General features: G+C 33.5%; 1 protein-coding gene across 1 annotated transcript in view; it reads left to right on the forward strand.

Annotated features, from left to right (window-relative positions):
* Window positions 1-22082, forward strand: part of LOC123716381 (homeobox protein dve-1) — a 71139-nt gene that overhangs the window by 43578 nt on the left and 5479 nt on the right. Inside the window, exons 3-4 of the mRNA XM_045672096.1 lie at window positions 20380-20568; window positions 20949-21178. Of these exons, the coding sequence (XP_045528052.1) occupies window positions 20380-20568; window positions 20949-21178 (419 nt within the window). The remainder of the gene's footprint in view (window positions 1-20379; window positions 20569-20948; window positions 21179-22082) is intronic.

Genomic DNA, 22082 nt, shown 5'->3' on the forward strand with positions numbered 1-22082 from the left:
CTGAGGCAAAAAAATCATTGTTAAATCTGCAAATTGTTTACCAAGTAATTACTTCACACGGAGTTTTTATCTGAAATTCCGTACCTTAACGGTACTTTACTTTACTTACCGTCAACCCTACTTTAAAACAAGTAGGTTTATCATAGTAAGAGCTACGGTCCAGACCAAAGACAGTAGACTCAAATGCCAATTTCTTCAATGTCATTCCATTTGCGATTAGTGTTACGGATAACAAGTCTTAATCATCGACGTGAATATTTTTTGTTACGGAGTAAATGTCAATTATTACTAACATAATATTTTGTCATAGAGAAATGTATTTTACGGGGCATTTGTATTTAGCGGGGCAAATATCGACGCCTTAGAGCTAGTTTTAATGAGGTGAATCTTAAAGATTAATAATTTCCTATCAAATTTATATATATCTAATCATTCACTGTCTAATAGGATTGTCTTTCGGGTCTGTAACTGAAATGTAAAAGCAAAATTCTATTACCTAGCGGCGATTACAATGTAAATCCCTCGCAAGTTATTCTAGTAGATGCGGATTTTCGTAATCCCACAGGAGATGTATCCCTGTTCCCGGGCGGTGGGCAGCGGCTGCCTAATCCGGGCTCATCCGGATCAGCCACGCTCTACATCCACTGTATATGTCCCATCCTTTGTTATGGCTAGAACTCAGAAATGGACTAGCGCTTGAATGAGGGCTAAAAAGGAATTTAAACTACTAATTTATGTTAATAACATTTGTTCTAAAAAAATGTTTTTTTCCATATCAGTGCCATACTATACGCACTTTTTTAGAATCAATAGCTTTCTCTTTGATCAACAAATTGTATAGTTAATGTCTAATTATTTTGGCTAAAACATAAGAAGTGTTTTGTGGTTTATACTTCTTTTTTATCTTTTAATCCTTATCTTTCGTTATAAAGATAAACTTCTCGTCGTCTAGTGCGTAATAACTGTAAATGTTTCTAATCATTGTTACACCGTGACCGTGAAAGCTGTAGCTGTAGCTGACCAACCCTCTTTCTCATAACATACTATACAAACTTTTGAATCTTTAATCCTTTTGATTCTGATGTAATTTTAAAACTAAACAAACGTGATAGGTGTACCTATCAAGGGCTTATCACGGGGATAGATCGAAAGCAACCTGTCATAAAGGTGCCCACTTGCCCTTCGTATATGGAGTTTCTATTTTTATTACCAAATTCAATTTTATTTTTATTTAACTATTTTGTATTCTGAAAACGAACCGTTGCGAGCTGTAAGCCTGCTTATCCCGCGGGTACTACCACTGGGCTCAACCTACGGATTATCCTATAGATTTCAATATGAGTATAAACCTACAACATACAAGTTAATGTAAGCCATATTTGAATGGAATAAGGTCTATATTATCATTACAAGCTAACTCTATTTAAGATTTGTTGATATTTTTTAAAGTAAGTAGGCGCGAGTATTGATAATTAAAATTAATATTATTAACTATTTGTGACTAATCTTTTCAAAAAACAAAACAATTAACATTTAGACAACTTTTAGGTACTTTTTCATATTATTTCTTTATTTAGTTGTTTTTGTATGATCGGGAAATATGTTTTTAACATTAGATTATTACTTTAACTAAACAAAAAAGATTAGATATCTTAGAGGTATTTACCGATTGCCTGACTGTGATATACAAGTCGTCGTCTTGTAATTTATTTAATACAAGCTATAAATAAATGGGATTTAATTCAGAAATGTCAAAAGGCATATTCGTTATAGTAAAGAACAAAGATAAGGGCGGCTGCTTCATCAATCATAGGGGGATTATCCCTTGCACTTCAGCCCAATTTGTGGCTTGCATTCAGCTTAACGCACACACGCATACAAGATTATATCAAACAGGTGTATGTGTGGCGTTTCGATGTGTGCGTCGGAATTTTTATTTACACTAAGCTCTTGTGCAAATCCAGGTTCCATAGATGTTTGTTTACTTGAATAACGTGTATTTGCATCACTAGTGAAAAGTTCCTAAGCGAAATTTCTAGAATTTTCGAATTCTATATTTATTAACTAAGATAAATATAAAGTTTGGAGATAATATTTAACTAATCAGTCAATGTGTAATAGACGTCTTGGATATTAAAAAACACTTTCATATCTTTTTAAGATGATATTTTTACTTAAATTTAAACTTACCTTTAAAAATAATTATTGCCGTGTAAATTTAGGTAATTTATTATTGTAACTTAAAAGTATGGACAAATCCGCGGTTACAAAAGAGGAGACAATCAGTTGATCGATAAAAAAATTGTTGAGTCATAAATGTGAAAGGCGGGATCATCTAGTAATTTTTCAAGATCGACATAATGTCCGCTGGGAGTTCATATTTTTCGAAAATCCGCATTAAAGCAGTTGTTTTATAGAAATCTTGTAGTGTACATAGTCGTTTCTCAGCATAGTTTAATGCCCTATTAGTAAACGATTCATTTAAAGGCTGTGAAACCTTTATCTTTTGTTTGGTTTTATAGTAAAACTTTACAAAATCCGAAAGACTCAGTACGTTAAATTTCCGTACCTGAAAAATGAATTATAATTAATAATATCAAAGAAGTACAGTGTATATTGCTCGGCTATTAAATGATTATTACTAATTTCATGTTTGTATATGTATTTCATACCTTTAAACTCTTTTGGCTTAGGACAGGCTTTGATAGACTAATAAATAATATAACGCTAATTCCTTTGTCTATGGATCGTAAAAACCATAGAAGTGAACGACAAAGGGTCTCGCAGACCCCGTCTGAGGGGCTGGTGGGATTAAACGCGCCCTTAACAAAATCTTAATCTCTACAAAGGGTTAGCAATATTATCTTATTACTCTAACAAGAAATAGACCTATAAAACGCATCGTTTCATTAATTTTAAAACGATTTTCCGCTTACATTCCCTTTTTTCTATTGAGTTTATGTTAACAATAAAAAATAATGAAACAAAATTGTAGTTTGTTGTATAATATTCAATAGAAACATTAATTCATTACGATTATGTATAACGCATGGGAAGTATATTTGTAAATTATCGGCAATATGATGCCAAAGAATTTCCTAATAGCTATTAATATTAATAAATTTGTATAAAGCAGGTGTAAGTAACATTTCAAATTGGAAATCTTCGGTTCGCTTAAGGCGGATTACGGCAGCTGCGTACGTCCCTTCAGCGTCAACGTGCACAAACATAAATTTAGCTTCAATCGGCCATCGGCCATTAATCGCGGATTCAGTGTGAACGAGCCTTTAAACGCTAAGCTAACAGGGACGCTACAGTAATAAATATATTTTTAATTAATTCCAAGTATAAAGATACGAAAAATCTTTACAGAAATATTTAAGTCAATTCAAACGAATACCACGGATTCTACTTTTAAAATATATACCGTATAATAATAGAAGTGGCGTATACTATGTATAGTATATGGTATGGTATGGTATGTGGTAGTTTATAACATTAACATAACTATCTTATGCTACGAGTTTAATCAACATATAATTCATAATTGTGAAATTTTAATTAGTATTATAATTATTTTTATGTCTTATTTTATGTTCAGTCTTTAAGCGACTATGGAGAAAACATCATTTAAAACCTTTTAAAAGTTTATGTGTTCTGTATGCATTGTATTTGGACATCCCTACAACACATATACAAGTGTCCATTGCTGATATACGTCCTGATAAGATTCAAATAAGGGATTAGAGAGGGGAATGGGATTTGCGGACATCGTCTTACAAGCGAAGCGGGATTATCTTGGCCTGGAACGCAAGTCGGCCTGGTATGCAAGAAAATATAAGGCTTCTTTAATTTATGGAAAATAATTACGTTACTTAAGTGTTACCAACTAATAAGCTATGGGGCAGTTTGAATTTTTCATTGATTATAGGCATGTGAATGTGATTTTTTTTCCTGGGATTTTTGTGAGTTTTCTATTCGTAGTTTACACTGCGAATGACTCCCGCCTCCTATGACAGTTATACTTTATGCATTTATAAAGTGACATTGAACAAAATCTAAAGGCTAAAAAAGGCTACCAGTAGGTAAACCTCATATATTTGGATTTGGAAGACAAGCTTTTAAATAAAATATATTTAAAAAATGATGTCTTAAGGACTCAATTTGTCTTAAAGTTGTAATATATATAATACAATTGAGAATGTATTATAATGAATTGAGTTTCGCGTAAAATGCACTCAATTCGGCTAATGGAGATGTCTTGATGAAAAGAGGTCCAAAACATGTTTTTCGAGTGTCCAGTTATGAGTAGACCTACAAAGTATTGACCTCAATATATGACAGCTTTCATTATTAGTTCACTTTGTTGAAACGCCTCATTATAATGTACTTGAAAATAGTTTTACGTAATTTTCTCCGTGTAATAAAACCAATCACGTTTTCAAATAATCCATTTTCAGATTTTGATTCCAGTAGGTTTGGAAATTAAAACTAAGGTGAGAATTCAAAACAAAAGACGAAAGCTTGCGTTAATTGTGATTGGAAGACCGGCACTTATATCAGCCTTACAGATGATCAATATCAAAAACTTTTTATAATACATTGTGTTTCTTTAAAAAAATCGTTGTCGCGTTTTGGATACATGATCCTGTTAACCAATCACAATCGAGGATGCTTGCCATCCTTATTTCTATTGTTAGAATTATCACCCAAACTGCTAGTATGACAGGAATTCGTTAGTAAATTAATGCAATCTATTTATTTTACGCAGAAGTCATGAAGGGTACCTTCAAATGAAATGAAAATTTATAATCTGTATATTTATGGCGTATTACAAAATATTGTTTTTTCATAATATTAAAATTAACCAATTTGAAAAAGCGTAGTAAAAGTCTCTTAACAAAATCTGTCTTTACCTTCTTAGACTACCTCACAAATCCGCTGGCTTATCCATAATGCGCGCTGGAAAATGATACAGCTAAAAATGTGCCTTGAATCTATGGTTATAAGAATAGTTTTTAAATGTACCACATAGAAGAACCACGACCTACGATAGGGTTGTGGAAATTAGTCCATAGTTTTGAAGACTTCTAAATGTTTCAGCAATTAATACAATTTTCATATACTGTTAGAATAAATAATATAGAGTGGTGTGGCTTTAGACGTCATAAAATAGTTGAACAAACTCTTCTATATAAACCGCTTATTAAATATCTACACAAATAATGTAATTATATTTGTACCAAATTTATTATGACATTTTTTTATTATTAGTTGGCCTGTCTTCAGATTGACCTTCGTGACTTTGGTCTAAACATATTGATAAGCCAATACGCAAGCAAAGTTAGGCGTACGTAACTTGCTAGTGGTTGCGTTTTCTTGATATTGAGAAAACTATTTTCTATTGGTTTTTGTGAAGTCATGAATGCTAATCTAATTTTTGTTGAGTCGATTGTTACCTTATAATAGGAGGGCTGATCCACGAAGGTAGTATAAAAATAGTTTACGATTTCAATAGAGTCCAAATTATTTCAATGTTTAATCGGCGGAAGCGCGCGTTCACGGGTCTCTTCACAAAAGACAATTAAATAATCTTTTTAGTCGATCCGTTAATCTGTTACACCAAAGGGAGATAACAATCGTGCGTACAGTGAAAAAAGCTTAATATATAAAGAATACTTTGCTTTATTTATTTTATATATAGTGTTTTTTTTATAAAGTAGGGGGCAAACGGGCAGGAGGCTCACTTAATGTTAAGTGATACCGCCGCCTATGGACACTCATTGCCAGAGGGCTCGCGAGTGCGTTGCCGGCCTTTTAAGAATTTGTACGCTCTTTTCTTGAAAAAAGTGTGTGTGTAATATATATATATAGAGAGAAATTACCTCTAATTACTACTATATTACATAATAATTACCTTACCATAATAATATACCATGTTATTAGATTCTATGATTTTTTTTATTGCGCTTAGACATATAGTAAGACAGTTTATTTTAAATACAAAGAATATACCTATACACTAAGACTTTATGTCTTCGTCTAATAATGAATACAATTGCTATTTTTAAACGTGTGTTGCCATATCAAAAATTATGTATGAATATAAATCTTTTTCCATATTCGTATTGTATGCCGGATAACCGGGTGGACGGTGTAATCCGGACGGACGCGTATAAAGAGATAAGCTCGCTGTGTGGATTACGTCCGGTTTTTGAATATTTTCAATGTAATTTTCCTTTAACAAAAGCTTTCAAATTAATCGGCGATAAAAAACGATTGTCGATATTATTTGCGATGTGATTTTAAAATAAAATTTTGAGTAACGACATCATTTTAACGGGCTTTTGGAGGAAATATATTTTGTATATAATGTGTATAATCACGGTAGTGTAGTCGTACTTGTTGCGGATTGAGTTAAAGTTTGGTCTTTCAAGCATCTACGTTTTCTTTTAGTCTTATGCATACCCGTAGTATCAATTTTGTAACAATAATCGTGGGTTCTTTGAAATAATAGAATTGCTCCGATTTTTAACATAAATAATCAATTGTCATTAGTAAATGTATTAAACAGTACAGAAGAGTACAGAATATATGAAATGATAATGATGTGTTACCGGTAGACACTTTTAACATTGTTGCCTTTTTATAAATTTCTTTATTATTTTAGGTTTATTGTCTCTTGCATTCAATAAATACTGGCTTTCATCAAATCTTTGATGCCTATTCCTAGATATAAGATACATTATACAAGTAACCACTCTAGTCCAATGTAATTTTAATACAATGTACGCCATATGTACCTGGACCAAAGCGAATGAAGTATTTTTCGCCGTGACTGAATTTCCTCTGTAGAGTTAATACGTTTATATTAATTTGATAAGTAATTGATCATTATCCTATGGAACTTCCCCTAAAATGTACAAAGTGCTTCCTGTATTGATATATGGAATTAATCAGAACCTTTTCATCGGAGAAATGTTTGCGTTTTGTTTTTCTGAATCTTTGATGTATATGTCTTATCCAATAAGGATAATGTTTCGGCTTTATTTCTAATGAAGGTATTTATTAGCTTCGAGTAAATTATGATTTCTCACTATGTATCTCAATGTACACAAGCTCAATCAGGGTGCGTGTTAATTCCTCTCAAACCTGGACGAAGATTTTGCAAATCCAATCAATCTTTTTGCTTAAATTGAAATATTATACTCCTTGATATTATAATCATATAAAATATGGTGGAATCTCGATAACTCGAATGTCAAGGGAACGGCAAAAAAATTGAGTTAGCGAGTTTTCGACTTATAAACAAGATCTTCGAGATACATGTGATTTAACTGCTGAAATTTCGACTTACAGTCGAATTTAAATAATATTTAAACTCAAGTTTTGTAGTATAATTTTTTTTGAATGTTCTCATTAATTGCACGTGTATAAGACAAAACAATATGTTACAAGCCCTGACCCCGAACCCGATTTTGGATTTTATTGCTATTATTTTGGGGGAATTCCAAGTAAGACATCATTATATTTTACTAACTACGACTTACAGAGTCACCATTTTGAAATTCGACTTATAGAGTGTAACTGTGTATTATCAATACTTGGTAGGAAAATAATATTTTTATCGAGTTACAAAGTCTAAATAATTCGAGATACTAGGGGAATTATTTAGGGGTTCAGCGGTACGCAATGGCAATTTTTTTTTCGACTTACTGAGGTTTTCGACTTAAAGATGTTCGAGTTATCTAGATTCCACTGTATATCTTATTTTCAGTGTGTAGACATAGTAAGTTTCACCCCGTTCAGTCAGATTTCAATGGGGTAATCTCACCCTAATGAATCTCCAATCCGGATTAGCGAACCCCCGTAACGGCTGAACGAACGGCGAACGATCGAGGATTAGTTTAAAAAAACTTTCATTATCTCTTTATAATTGCGTATTTATTGCAGCACCGGTCTGTATTGTTTTACAAATTGTATAGTATATGTTTTCAATACCTGTTAGAACAATCAGAAGTGACGTTTAGTTTCGTGATATCTTGATCTTAATTCGGCAACTGAATCCGTCTAATAAATTGTAAGGACCGGGCGACACTGGGCTAATCCCATTGTCGGGCATTAGAAAGGCTTTGTGCGGACAGATCGCACTCACATGCCGAAATTACCTAGCAATTGGTAACCGAGCCGAATTGCCTGCGGGCTCCGGCTAAATCGGCTGCAGACACTTTTATTACCCGGGCAAATCCCGCTGACCCGGGCTTGCGAACGGTCCGCTTTATCCGGGCCGGCTTAGCCCCGGATTTGACGTCGTTTAATCCCAACCCGTGTCGGATATCGCGTCAACACAGGCGCTCTCGACGCGCTTGTTATATTAATTTCGGATTTTATTTCGGCTTGCATTCTATAAGTCATCGAATTTCATTCTCTCGCCCGTAATGAAATAATACATAGCTTTATCATGATGAAATAATGCAATCTCGTCAAGAATAATCCGCATCTATCATTGTGACACGGGATTACTCGCAATGCATTGCATACAGATATTTGAACTCAATAATATGAAATTGTATGCAAAAAATGAGTAGATTAATTTGTGTTTTCATTGGATGGTGCGTTATGCGAAAAATTGAGCTGCCGAGAACAAAATGAAATGATCGCATTGTATTATTGTTTTCTGTCGGATTGTCTTTTATATTGCTTAATTTCTTCATGTATACCGAATTCAAGTATTCGATGAATGCGTTTTAATTGTTCGATACGGCAACTATAAGCATTGACAAAACTCATACAATTATTATTTAACAATAAAACTAATTAATACCATAATAATTATAAACAGAAATGCAATTGAAAAGACGTATTAGGATATTAAATGAGTAAAATTGAAGCGCTGCGTTCATCCGATTCGCCGAAACACATAATTATATTCGCGTTTAGAAGCCAAAATTATATTTGATGGCGAAATGAATAGTCGCCTATACCCATTTTAATGAGGATTATAGTTTCTAGTGCATTTAGAGCACTTCGCGCGGTAAAATTAATTACTAAATCGAGTCTGGCTGCCTCGCGGCGTCGGCGCTGGCTAAACAGTGTTAGTTAGAACACAATTTCAATGTTCGTTAATCTAATCTCTTGTCGACTCTCCTGTTTAGAGAGCTTTAATAAACTTCCTTTTATTTACCAGAGAACTATTTTTTCCGATTTGATACCCGCCTCTCATGGAGACTCAATGCCAGAGGACACGCGAGTGCAATACCGCCGACCGTAATACAAACTTTATATATACCTTCGTATTGAAAAGAGATTGAAAGCTTTTTATTCAACCAACGCAATATCATAACAGCCCTATTGCCAATCAACGTGTCGATTCAAATTTGTATCTAAAATCACTAATGACCTCCGCTCGCAACTAAACATTAGGACAATTTAGACGATAATGCCGCTAAGTCCGCGCGCACACAGGGCGGCATTACCGCGCGATGTTAATTAGTCGGCCGGCGTGGCTGTGGCCTAACAATGAGCTTTTAACTTTTCAAATGCGCTCGCTAAGTGCATTCTGATTATTGAACGCCATTATAACCTCTGATTTAGAATTGCGGTATTAGTTCGATAACTGCCCTCTTTATCCAACTATGAATTAACAAATGTATAATACGATTATTTTAGTGCGGAAAGCTTGCGGTACGGAGTCATTTATTAAAGTTAAAAATCTATGAAATTTAACTAAACTAAAATAAGCCACGTGATCATCTATCTAATCAGACGTTAAAAACAGCCCGTTACTGTATTTTTGTTTTCTTAATTTTCTTTAACAAGTCAGGCACTAAGTTTCACAATATATTTACATCCATTAATTTATATGCAATTACTATGTAAATCTGTGTATGTCAGTGAATATTGAACGTTGGATACGCGATCGAATTTAATAATACATATATTTGAGACTCGCGTATTTTTTGTGAAATTCTGATTTTGTCCTTGAATGTTCCATGAAACATATAATGCACGTCTGACAAAGTTACGCAATGAATTCTTCGAATTAAGGGACAATACCTGTGTCATCGATTCTTTGATTTCATGAATGATAAAGTACAATGAATTTATATAATTCATATTACTTCTTTATCCGATTTGTTAATTATTTTAAGTAAATTTAAAATTTATTTGTGTAAATTGAAATAACATGCCATATTAAACTGGTTTAAGTACTAGTCACCTTTCAACCTTTATTTCCAATTGATTCTCTGTTTCGTGATCATTTTTGTCATCACAGAAAGCTGTGGTTGATAGGCGCTCGCGAATTTCGGGTTTAAGGCATGCCTTGTTTCCGGTTTTCTGTTTTCATGATTCATGATTTCAAATCACGATCTCGGTGGACAGTCGCACGCTCAAGCCACTGGGCCAACGCTGCTTCTTTAAACGGGAGTAATGTTTACAGAACTTTATTTCACATTAAAAAATATATTTAATGAATAAAATATATCACAATTCTACAAGTATTTACTTTACAATTATTCGAACGCTCTAATATTTCTCAAGGACTCTGCTACGCAGAAACTCGTGTATTCAAATCCCGGCTATGCACCAATGTACTTTTATTAACTTACTTGCAGTTGTAAGATGACTTACTTACTACCTGGTAGCACATCTATTACGTGGGTTTTTTTAATTTAATACGAAAACTTTAATTGCAATATTTCATTGGACACTATTACTGGTTGGTAACATGTGGATATAAACTTTCAACGTAGGAGTAAAAGCTTCCAAATTGTTTCTAATCCAATATCCAGTTAGTTTCCCAAATCGAGTTACCTTCGCGGCCCGGTTAACCGACGAGTTTTATTTATAACAACGATGTAGGTCCCATGTTTAGCTTACGAATCTGTATAATATATATATATACGTCACATTCTCTCATAATCCGTATGTAGTTCATAGGCGGATCTACTTAAGAATAAGGGAGCGTTTTCATACCTTGTACTTTTAATACTACTAAATCAAATACACTTTACCATTATCCCTACGTCATTTGAATGTGTCCAATATTTGAATCTTGACTAAATATATTTTTTGCAAAACATTATCACAAAGAAGTTGCTAGTTGAAGTAACGTTGAGAAAAACTAAGTTGTGTTACGAAATGGTCAAGTATGAGTACATCTTAGCAAACAAATATGAGCAGTGGCTTGCGGGTAAGCCCGCCTAATCCGCGCCCTATCCGCCCGCCCGCCTTCAGTAAGACGCCTGTTTCTACTACTACGGCTTCACCTCACTCTATTACGAACAAATTGTTTGGACCAATTCTAATGAGTATTAACTAGCTTATCTTATTTCTTGTATCTTAACTATTAAAACTGAATCAAATAATTTGATTAAATATATAATATTTTATAAAATATATAGTCGCCTCGACCACGCACGCTGTAAAGTACGCGAAACTTCTGAAAAAAAAAACAAATTAAAATTATGTAAATAATTATAAGTTTATAATAATAAAACATAGCTTCAATCCGTTTAAAAAGTGTTTTCTTAATGATTAAATGCCAACTATTACCAACGTAACTTACACAACCACTTATAAACTCACAAATATATTAAAAAAACTAACTTCCAAATGAATGCCTAGGTAACATAAATAAAAAGCTAAAAAAGACAACACAAGGGACTCGAATCGAAAACAATAATAATTTAAGTATTCAGTATCGTATACTCTGTCCAGTATAATGAACCTATTTCTCTATGGAATGTAGTTACGCTTAGATTAAAGCAAACATACGTAGGGTCATAGGTAAGTGATATTTGGAAATTGTTTTCGAGGCGAGCCTCTGCGGTGGGATTAAGGAAACCGGAGCACATCGGCACAGATTAATTATTTATGGAGGCCCCACTGGCCGGCGGAGGTTTAGCTCCCAGACGTTACCGAGTCCTCTCTCATGCAAACTACACGTCTTAAACCGAAATTGGCCAGTAACATTAAATATTAACAAATAGAGTTCACGTGCGAGATATTAAAGTCGCTTTTCCTTTGACTGAATAATTAAAACGCCCTTTGTCTTCATTGTCCGTGAAGATCCCGGGTCTGCGATGACCACCTTGTCATGGCGAGCTTCGCTTTAAATCTTCCCTGCGTCTTTGGCGCACTTAATCCTTTAAGACCGGCTGGCTAAAAGCGAATAATGTATTCGCTCTGTTTATTGAAATTTACTATAGAATTATACGCCTATGTAAATATCGATTCATGTTTTAATCCTTAAGGCGTAGCAAAGCACGTAATATGTAGAAACCTTCTTAACCTAACAGGATTATCGTGCAGAGGCACGCATTTCAGGGCCGGATCACTCCTCACATCGGCTAAGGCACAGATTTTATTACACAAATGGGATTAATACACGAACGCACACGTCGTTACATAAGTAGGCGACTAAATAACACTCGGCGCTCGTTAAACAAGGACAACTCAAAGTCGAATACATTTGCTCGGAGCGACTTAATTGTAAGAATTTCCGAAGCGATGTCAATTAAAATGAAAACAAGTTGCCGCTTCAAAAAGGCCATTTATTAGAGACAATCGCGGCTCCCGGCGAAAGATGACAAACGACGTACGATAGCAAACATCTAAACCGAAGTTGTTTGACGCCAGCCAGCCGATAAGCGTGCCGTGAGTATTGTGGCGTTCGCGATCTTCACAATGGTGTTCGTTTCGCGAGTTTTCACCCACTCGTAAGTAGGTAAATGTGTTAACGATTGACAAGGGACAGAACAAAAGGCAGACGCCATGTATTCATAAAGTTACCGCATCACCAGCTCAGATAACGATCACGTTTCCTTCTTACGCCCCGCGCTTGCGTTCAAATTAATTATAGGGAACATTGATACAAACATTATGTTTTTATTTAAGCAAATATAACGTAATCAAATGTTATAATGTCTATTGGTATTAAAGTAAGTTTTAATTATTATATTGAGTGGTACCTTTTGTACTTAATTTTTTTACTTACATATTATGAAACTAGGTCAAGATAGCAAATAGTTTCTTGATTTTAAACGTGCCGCCGCCCCTTGACAGTTTGTAATAATTGTTTATTTTATCTCAGGCGTATGGGATGACAGCTTCCTTACTAGGGATACATTTCAATCAAAACAGATTGAAGATTGTATTACCTTTTCAACCCCGTCTTTTGATCAAAATCATCAGGAATGATTTTTTAAATACCCTAAATTCTAGCAAACGGTCTCGGCTCAGCTGTCTAACACCTGACATATCTAAAGTTGATCATATAGGTTTTGGAGAAAAAATTGTTTTTCCGATCGTACCTTTGTGTTCAAAGACTTTTTACCTTAAATTAACAAGTATTAATACCACGTAAGAAAGTAAGCTTTGTTGAATATGAGTTTATTTTGGTATTGTGAAGTAAAATCTAGAGCTTAAAGTGCAATATAAACGCGAGGCAGCTTAAGCAGAGCTTCAGGTAAGCTCCACTATGTGCCTCTAAGACTCAGGTGTCAAGTTGCTTTGTACGGTCACTACGAGACACTGCTTTGAATCCTTAATCCTGGCATAGATTATAAAATGCGTGGAAAATTTCGTTCTTAAATGGTAGCAAATTAGATTTTAAGTATGCAAATGTTATTGTGTCCATATTAAGAATGGAGCATAGGCTACGTTTATCAGAAATATGCTTGTTTATATTTAACTTTACTTGCCATAGACAAGGAAAAGTGGGGGAAGTTGTGTGGTGCCACTAACGCGAAGCCTTTAAAAATGAACAGCGTGGCTGAAGAAAAATATATTTTGTATTTTTTTAATTCAGCTCAATTCGAATTCACCTCAATTCAAATTCAAGTTTTCTACATTAATATTTGTCTAAAAATAACCCTTTAAGTATTAACAACACAACAGAGATTTATAATTTATACTGAAACTGTATTTTTGCGTTATTCGAACAAAAATATCATTACATAAACGTCACAGATAAACTTACGGATTTTTGACTGATTAACACATATAATCTTAATTCGTCGATAGATTACCGATAATACACTCAAATTTAGCATAATATAGGGTTACTACTATTACAGTTATTTGACTTGATATGTTATTCTATGACTTTCTTAGAAAACCCGTCAAAGCCAAAAAATCGTTTTAATTTTTCGGGTAGACCGCTTGACACTCAAAAGTAACGTAGTTTTTTTTTAAATAGATTAAGTATAAATGTGTTCTGTTTATGTATTGTAAATATTAATTATTTTTAGAGTTTATTAGGTCACAGTTTATCTATTGATATAGATTAATCGATTTACATGGATAGTAATATATCGGTCTGTTCTACACTGTAACGAGCAGTGTTAAGCTCGTGGCTTCAGTGTATAAAAGTCATCCCTGGAGGACCTAGGTTCCCGGCTGTGTATCAATGGAATTTCTATGGGCGTATTTAGCACTTGCTCGTACGATGACGAAGAAACCGACATGCCATAAACCCAAAATATGTATCACGCACAGAAGGCTGATCACCTACTAGCGTATTAACAGAAAAAGCAAGTGTTCACGCTACAGATACACAAATCTAAAGGCCGACCTTAAAAGGTTGCAGCTGATGATTTTTTCAGTATAGGTTTCGACGTTTCGTTTTTGAAATCCTTTAGGTATATAAAGCGAATGATGTAATTGTGTACTTCAATCGCCTTATCAAGTTCATGTGCCCTCTAGAGATTAAAAATAGTTACATAACTTAATCAGGGGTCAACGCGAAACGGTTTTAACAGGTTAATAAAGTATCAAGATTATTTTTATTTTCTACGCCTTAAGCTAACCTTTAAACTCCATTTTGATAAGAAATCGCGTTATTTCATGCTGATTATAATTTTTTATACATTGAACGTCTAACGCATTTTATCTATGCAATGAGTGTGCAGGTTTTTTAGATTAACATTATTCTAAAGAAAAATATAAAGTTTTAAAAATAATCAATGGATTATATTCAATGAATTATAAGCAAGAAATTATGTACATAATTTTACGGAAATAAGATATTTTACAGTACTTAATCCTACTGTCGTTTTGGCCTAGTGGCTGCAGCGTGCGACTCTCATACCTGAGGTCGAAGGTTCTGGATCCCAAGCTGTGCTCCAATGGACTTTCTTTCTATGTACGCATTCAACATTCGCTCGAACGGTGAAGGAAAACATCACGAGGAAACAGGCTTGCCTTAGACCCAAATAGTCGATGGCACGCGTCAGGCACAGGAGGCTGATCACCTACTTGCCTATGATATTAACAAATGATCATGAAACAGATAAAAAAATCTGAGGAAAAAATCTGGGTCTGGGACGCAAAAAGGTATCACTGGTAGTGATTATTGTATTACATTTTTAATACAAAAGATGACTCATCAACACAAATTTAACTAAGAACTACACAGGTTTAGAAACAAAACACCTTTTTACCCACCAAATTACCTTTATAACAAGTTATTATACATATATGTTTTCTTTGTGAAGATTCGTTAAAAACGAATCCTAATGTAAATAAATATACACATAACCACTTAACCACTGATGTAGTTGACGGTCATAACAAATAAATATAGTTACATAAAACTGTTAATTTGATACCATATTTACATAATTTGACGTTCCGAATACTTTTAACAAGGGCAGATAATAATTATCTGATATTGCGGTTATAAGCCATTTTCATGTATTAACGCCATCTGCTGTCGCGAACTTGGTACTTTATATATTTCGTTTATACTAACATAATTAAGGTTTTATTTAACTAAATCTAGCTTATTAGTTAAGTTAATTAGTGATGATATGTATTTAAGACAGCTTAGCTTGGACATAAGATTATCGGCGTTATTAATTTAATAATATTAAGTTTACTAATGTTCTAATACAGGCACTGACATGACATCGTTATAGATAATTTTAAAGACATAGTCTTGAGAATATTTTCAATTGAAATTTCTTGCATTTTTGCCTTTGACTTTTAGGTACATATATTAGTCACCTATTGGCCTATAAAGACAGAACATTTATTTATTAATAAAGGTACATTCACTATTATTACAGTACTAAGCCACTGCGATAATGTCGAAATAAAAAAGCATATATTAATAATTTCATTGGATACACAATATCTCTAAGTAGTAAGTACTGTATACTTCCTCTGTGAAGATATAAGATGTCAATTGTGTCGGAGACATGTAATGTCATGTAACTTACGTAAATCATGTTTATTGTCATTTCATATGTATGATTCTGTACAGATTATAAAATCTTTCTGTAAAAGAATGCATTACGCTTTTGATATAAATTACATACAGAACATTATTTGACAATAAGGTCAAAGTCACAAAAATGTTGCTAACGAAATCACCCTTAAAAACTTATGTAAAACTTCTTATATTGGGTATATAAATTTTCATAAAGAAATAATGATACATTTTTCATTATTGAAGACAGGTTAATCTTAATCAAATGAGTAGTGGACGCCTCCAAAGCCGACAGGTAATCCCTTTACAGACCCAAAAGTTTCGCCAGACGAACTAATGCTCACACAACAATGGCTGGACTAACCTGACCGAGCTTAGTCCGAATGTCTAATATGATCAGTTTCACTCACTGTTTGTTTTAATTAACAGGTTATCATAAGACATTGAGCCATGCTGATATACCCTTTTTTATACTGAAGCTTTAATTTAAAAATCATATATTTATTATCTGTTTTATATTTTCATACGTCAAATACTTTCACGTCTGATATGTACAGACGCTCTATGACTTGGTGTTCTCGTGGATGCGCATTCTACATTTATTTTAAAGATTCTTTGAAAAAAATATGGTAAAAGGTTGTACTCTTGAACTTATTTAAACGCCTCCTTAACTTTGAGAATGAGAAAATCTAAAAATTAGTTCCTTTACACGCCAACTTTTACTGCACTATTTCGCGGAGAATTCCAGGATCTCTCGCACAAAGGATTGAATATTACGAAGGCGGTAGCTATAAATACGGTTTACTAAGATATACTTAGAATTGCTTTCAAGTATTAAATTCAATTCCATTGATTGTATTACAACTACATTACACTAATATTTTACTTTAAGGAAATAAGATTAGCTGAAATAATTATCAAAAAAAAAATCGACCAAAAGTCGACATAAATTACCATATACCATAAATTAAAATAACAATACGATTCGTATAATAGTAATATGATTTGGAAGATTAATTGAAAACAATTCTGTTCAGTTTTTATTGAATAAGCAATAAAATAAAAATAAATCAATGGTGCTATAACTTTTTTAGGTCTGGGCCTCAGATTTCAATATCGTTTGTTAATCGAATAGGCAAATAGGTGATCAGCCTTCTGTGCCTGACACACGCCGTCGATGTCTTGGGTCTAAGGCAAGCCGGTTTCCTCACGATGTTTTCCTTCACCGTTCTAGCGAATGTTAATACTATATATATGTAACGTGATGAGAGTGTAGTGTTTCATTAATATTTTTTCTCTTGTACCTGCACCTGTACCTATATACACATACACGCCATAAATAAATTGATGCACATATATTTAAACGACTCAGGAATGAGAGACGCATAGAAATTAAAATAGCAAACATCGATATGGACTGTTTTGTTGCCACACTGTATAACTGACATTAAGACAGGACATTGGCTGGCTTAAAACAGGGTATACTGTCACGAATGTGGTTAGCCAGTTTGTAGGCTTCAGCATCCGTCACGCTATTTATCCGATCTAAATAGATCATCGCTCACGAATGATACCTGAACACGCAAATCCTATTGAATCCCTATCCGTAATTACAGCATACATGATGCGGTACGTATTGTATCGTTAATCGCATGTTAAGTGACAATAAAGAGTAATAATTATTGTGTATAAAAGTGTTTGGGTTTTTCGCAAAACGGATGTATATCAATTATGTTTTTATTATTCAGTTTATAATATTTTTACCTATACACTAGGTACATAGCAAATTATAAACTCTTTATATTAAAAAACTAAACCTAAGTGTTGTGATAAACCTAAAAATATTTTATCAAACTTATATTGAATTGAACTTGTATTGCATAAAAGGGGCGAGACTTAATAACTCTGAGTAACTCCATGTTAAGCAGCTGCTTTGTTCTACTGCTAATTCTATTTTAAGGCAAAACAAGTATGTTCATATGTTAGAAACGTTTTTACTATTTTAATATTTAGGTAACGTTTAAAATTATATAACATATTCAACAAATCTATAAGTATTATTTACAATATACAAAGCAAATCCAGATTTTTCGTAGCAAAGCGCTACGTTCTCGTAGCACTACGATCTGTCCCTCACATTATTACTAAAGAAATAGACAAACTTTCGTTAGCTTAGACTAGGTTTATAGATGCACGATCATTGTCGTATGTGATATTATATGTTTACAACTCTTGTTGTTTCATCCATCCATTACGTAACGTAAGATTAAGTTTTCAGTTTCGCACATCAACGTCTCGAAACTCCCGTAAAGTTTTAATTCTAACTTATACATCGCTCCTTGACATCGGTGTACCCTTTTGTTAAAGACTGAAATCTTTTCAAGAGAGCTTAGATCGAGTAAGCTTTGCAGCGAGGGAACCTAATTGCTATTTTATGTTATGCGCTAATGAACAATGTAGCGAGCTAAGATGCAATTTACAGTACAAGTTCTTTGGAGATTAGCGATATGTTCTATTTAGATACCCTATAATCCGCTATTGTTTGGATATCATATATAAATTTATAAATAATATTAACAGATGACACACATTGTTGAGTATCCGTTGCTAGTAGTTGACGCTCTTCTATTGAACTGATTTCAATTGCTATAATATATTATACTAATTATTGAGATTAAAAAGAGTTATTTGCCTTCCAAATTCAATTTTTTATTATACCAGAGTAAATATCAAGATCCTCCGTTTTCGTAAATATAAGTTATATTATTCGTGAGATACCCAATTTCCCTTTGGTTATTCATGGTGAAACCTTATATTAATAAAGTCAGTTGAGCCTATAGATTTAACTGACCAAAGGGTTTTGCTAACTAAATCACAAAGTCATCTAATAAAGCATAGGTGTTATCCTAACTACCCGTTAAATCTCTGCCATACTTATTTCAAAACTATTGAAAGTTTTTACTAATGCGATTTAAACCCGTTACCCATATAGTACTTTAACTCGAAATCTGAATAACGGAATTTTAATTACTCAACTAGGGACATTGTCTTTAGTTTATTCCGCTATCTAACTCGTATGATGAATCCGTGTTATTGTTTTCTAAGAGCTTCTTAAGTTTCATATTAATAGGGCCTTGTAAACAAAGATGTTGCTTATGAACTCTGGCCAATATTTATCGAAATAATTCTATAAAATAATGTTTTAAACTCAGTAGTCTTTGGCGATTTAAAGCAAAACGTAGCTTTTAAGCAAATTATTTTTACATTAATGCAACATCATAAAAACGCAACGAAGCAGCAAGAACTATTTAATATCGTGAAAAGACTCGCAAAGTGCCGGTAAAAGCAGCGCCCGACAAAGAGATCCACGCTTCGACAGAACAAGGATTAATTATTATTTTAACGTTTCCTTCTTTTTTTAACGCCGTCATGGGCAAGTCAAAAGCATTTTCGCTTGAAAAGTTACTAAATAATTAAGATGCCTTCTTAACGACAGTGTTTCGACGTCTTCTAAAAATTTTCAGGCGTCGAAACTTATTTTCACTTGAATGGACATTGAAATAATAATCAGCTTTTGCTATTAGTTATTTGGACATGATTTTTTACTAATTAGTGGTTAATAATATAGTGAATTAAATTATCTACAAATATTCTAAGTAATAAATTGATACTATATAGTATATAGTTTAAACAGAACGACTCCCTGACATTGTTGGTTCGATCCCCGACTGTTCACCAATGGACTTTCTTTTTATGTGCGCATTTAACATTCGCTGTGCGGCATGTGTCAGGCACAGAAGGCTGCTTGCCTATTAGATTGACAAATGATCATCATACAGATATCTGAAGCCCAGACCTAAAAAGATGGTAGTGCAACTGATTTATTTTTTTAATTAGTTCAAACGCCGTATCCAACTAGTCGTAAATATTACTAGGCCTTAACTTTTTGTAATTATATAATCTAGGAATTCTTTTTTAAATAATTATTTGGTTTATAGCGTTTTATATGATGGTGTCGTTAATTTACTATACTCGTGTAACTTGTTAACGAATATTTCAAAGGTGTGTGTATTAATATAGATTTTCATCTAACGTTATATTGCAAAGCAAATAAATGAATTTTACACCATTATAATCTTATGCATACTTTATTATTATTATAGGTAAGACACTACCAGTGCACTGTGTGGTTGAAGCAGTATCCTCTCTAGAGGAAGGTGCATGGAGAAGACGGACAGTAGTTGAGACTGACAGCTACGTCATCATTCCAGCAGCTACCGCCTTCCATGAGCTGGTTCCGGCCGCCATGATGAGACTCGGATATCCACACGAATTGGCCGCCTCAGCTAAAGGTATATTTTGTAATTATTTATGTAATTTATGCTAAAATTGCATTTATAAAAACATTTTTAAAAGTTTGTGTTTCCACCACATCAACTTCCTTTATATTAAGAACACTTATACAATAAATAAATATAGTTTTTGGGTTCGATAACGGGTGTGGTTTTTTGGATTTCTACCAGAAAATGTTTTTGCATAAGAGGGCAATTTATCTCAAAATTATGAATGAATTGGATGCAGAGACACATGCCCACTGGGAAGGTTAGAGGTCTTCAAACAGTATTTAAAAAAAAAATATTTTATATCGCAAACATGAATATCGAGCATAATGAGGTCCCAATATCTAATGTACTTGTTTACTTTAGTAAATATTATTAAAATTTATTAACAGGATCAGTAGTAATAAATAATTGGAAGCCGCTGCCCTTCGAGCGAATCTCAGATGGTCCCTTGGCAACTGTTGGTGAAGTTTTAGGCGAACTTACCACCGTGGCCACCCTAAGAATACAATTGTTGAGACCACGGCTCACACCGCTCCAAGACATCAAGGACAAATTGTTGAGACTTCTCCTGGTGCAGAGTCGACCATTGTTGATGTCCACTGGATGCCCTTTAGATGAGGTATGGGTGATCTTTCACATATTTTATTGTTCTCTATTTGTCCTAGCTGTCCTAAATGTATGTTCAGTAGGTTTTTACTTTATTTACTAGATTATTATTACGCTTCTTTAATATTATTATTATCATTTTGTAATATGTTTGAGTTTTATATATTGACTTAATTTTTGTAATGGAATTCCTAAACTAAGTTCATCAATCAATACGTATATACGTTAAATCTGTGACAGTACACCATAGTGGAATATTAAAATAGTGTTAAACTAGTATTTAGTTTAAGTAGTGTAATCTAAAAAATATTACATATTTGACAACTGGGTCCTCATACTCATCAGCGACCTAAATCAATTGTAACCTTGAAATTAATGTAAAAATTATGATGGGAATTTGCATTGAAAAACTGCACAAAAACATTGCACCTTAAAACCTTTGACGAAGCCAATAGTACAATATAAGTTATACTCTTTTAAGCACAGAACACAAGAATATTTCTTTTATAACCAATAATATCTCATAATCTAAACACTTGTCATAGCGTATAACATCAAACGAGGCATTCACCAAAGCGGCGACAATACGATCGCGCTACACTGGCTTCATCCAGATTTCCACTGTCCTGGTAATGTTACGTTTTAATACCTGATTGTAACCCCGGATCGGTATACAATAAACCCCCTTTCGCCTCTCATTACTGGAAACCCATTGTTTTATTTAAGCCCACCACTGAATAGCACTCCAGCCTCATTGAAAATATTTGCTAGGTAAATTATTATTTTAATTTTAATTAATTAGATAAAATGCGATCTCACTTTAATGAATATTATCGATTATTTAATTGAAACCAGGACAGTGTAGCACTAGTCTGTAGGGATACAAACGTGATTTTCACCTCTGAGCACATGAGTTT

This window comes from Pieris brassicae, chromosome 11 (assembly GCF_905147105.1).
Source record: "Pieris brassicae chromosome 11, ilPieBrab1.1, whole genome shotgun sequence".
NCBI classification, from domain to species: domain Eukaryota; kingdom Metazoa; phylum Arthropoda; class Insecta; order Lepidoptera; family Pieridae; genus Pieris; species Pieris brassicae.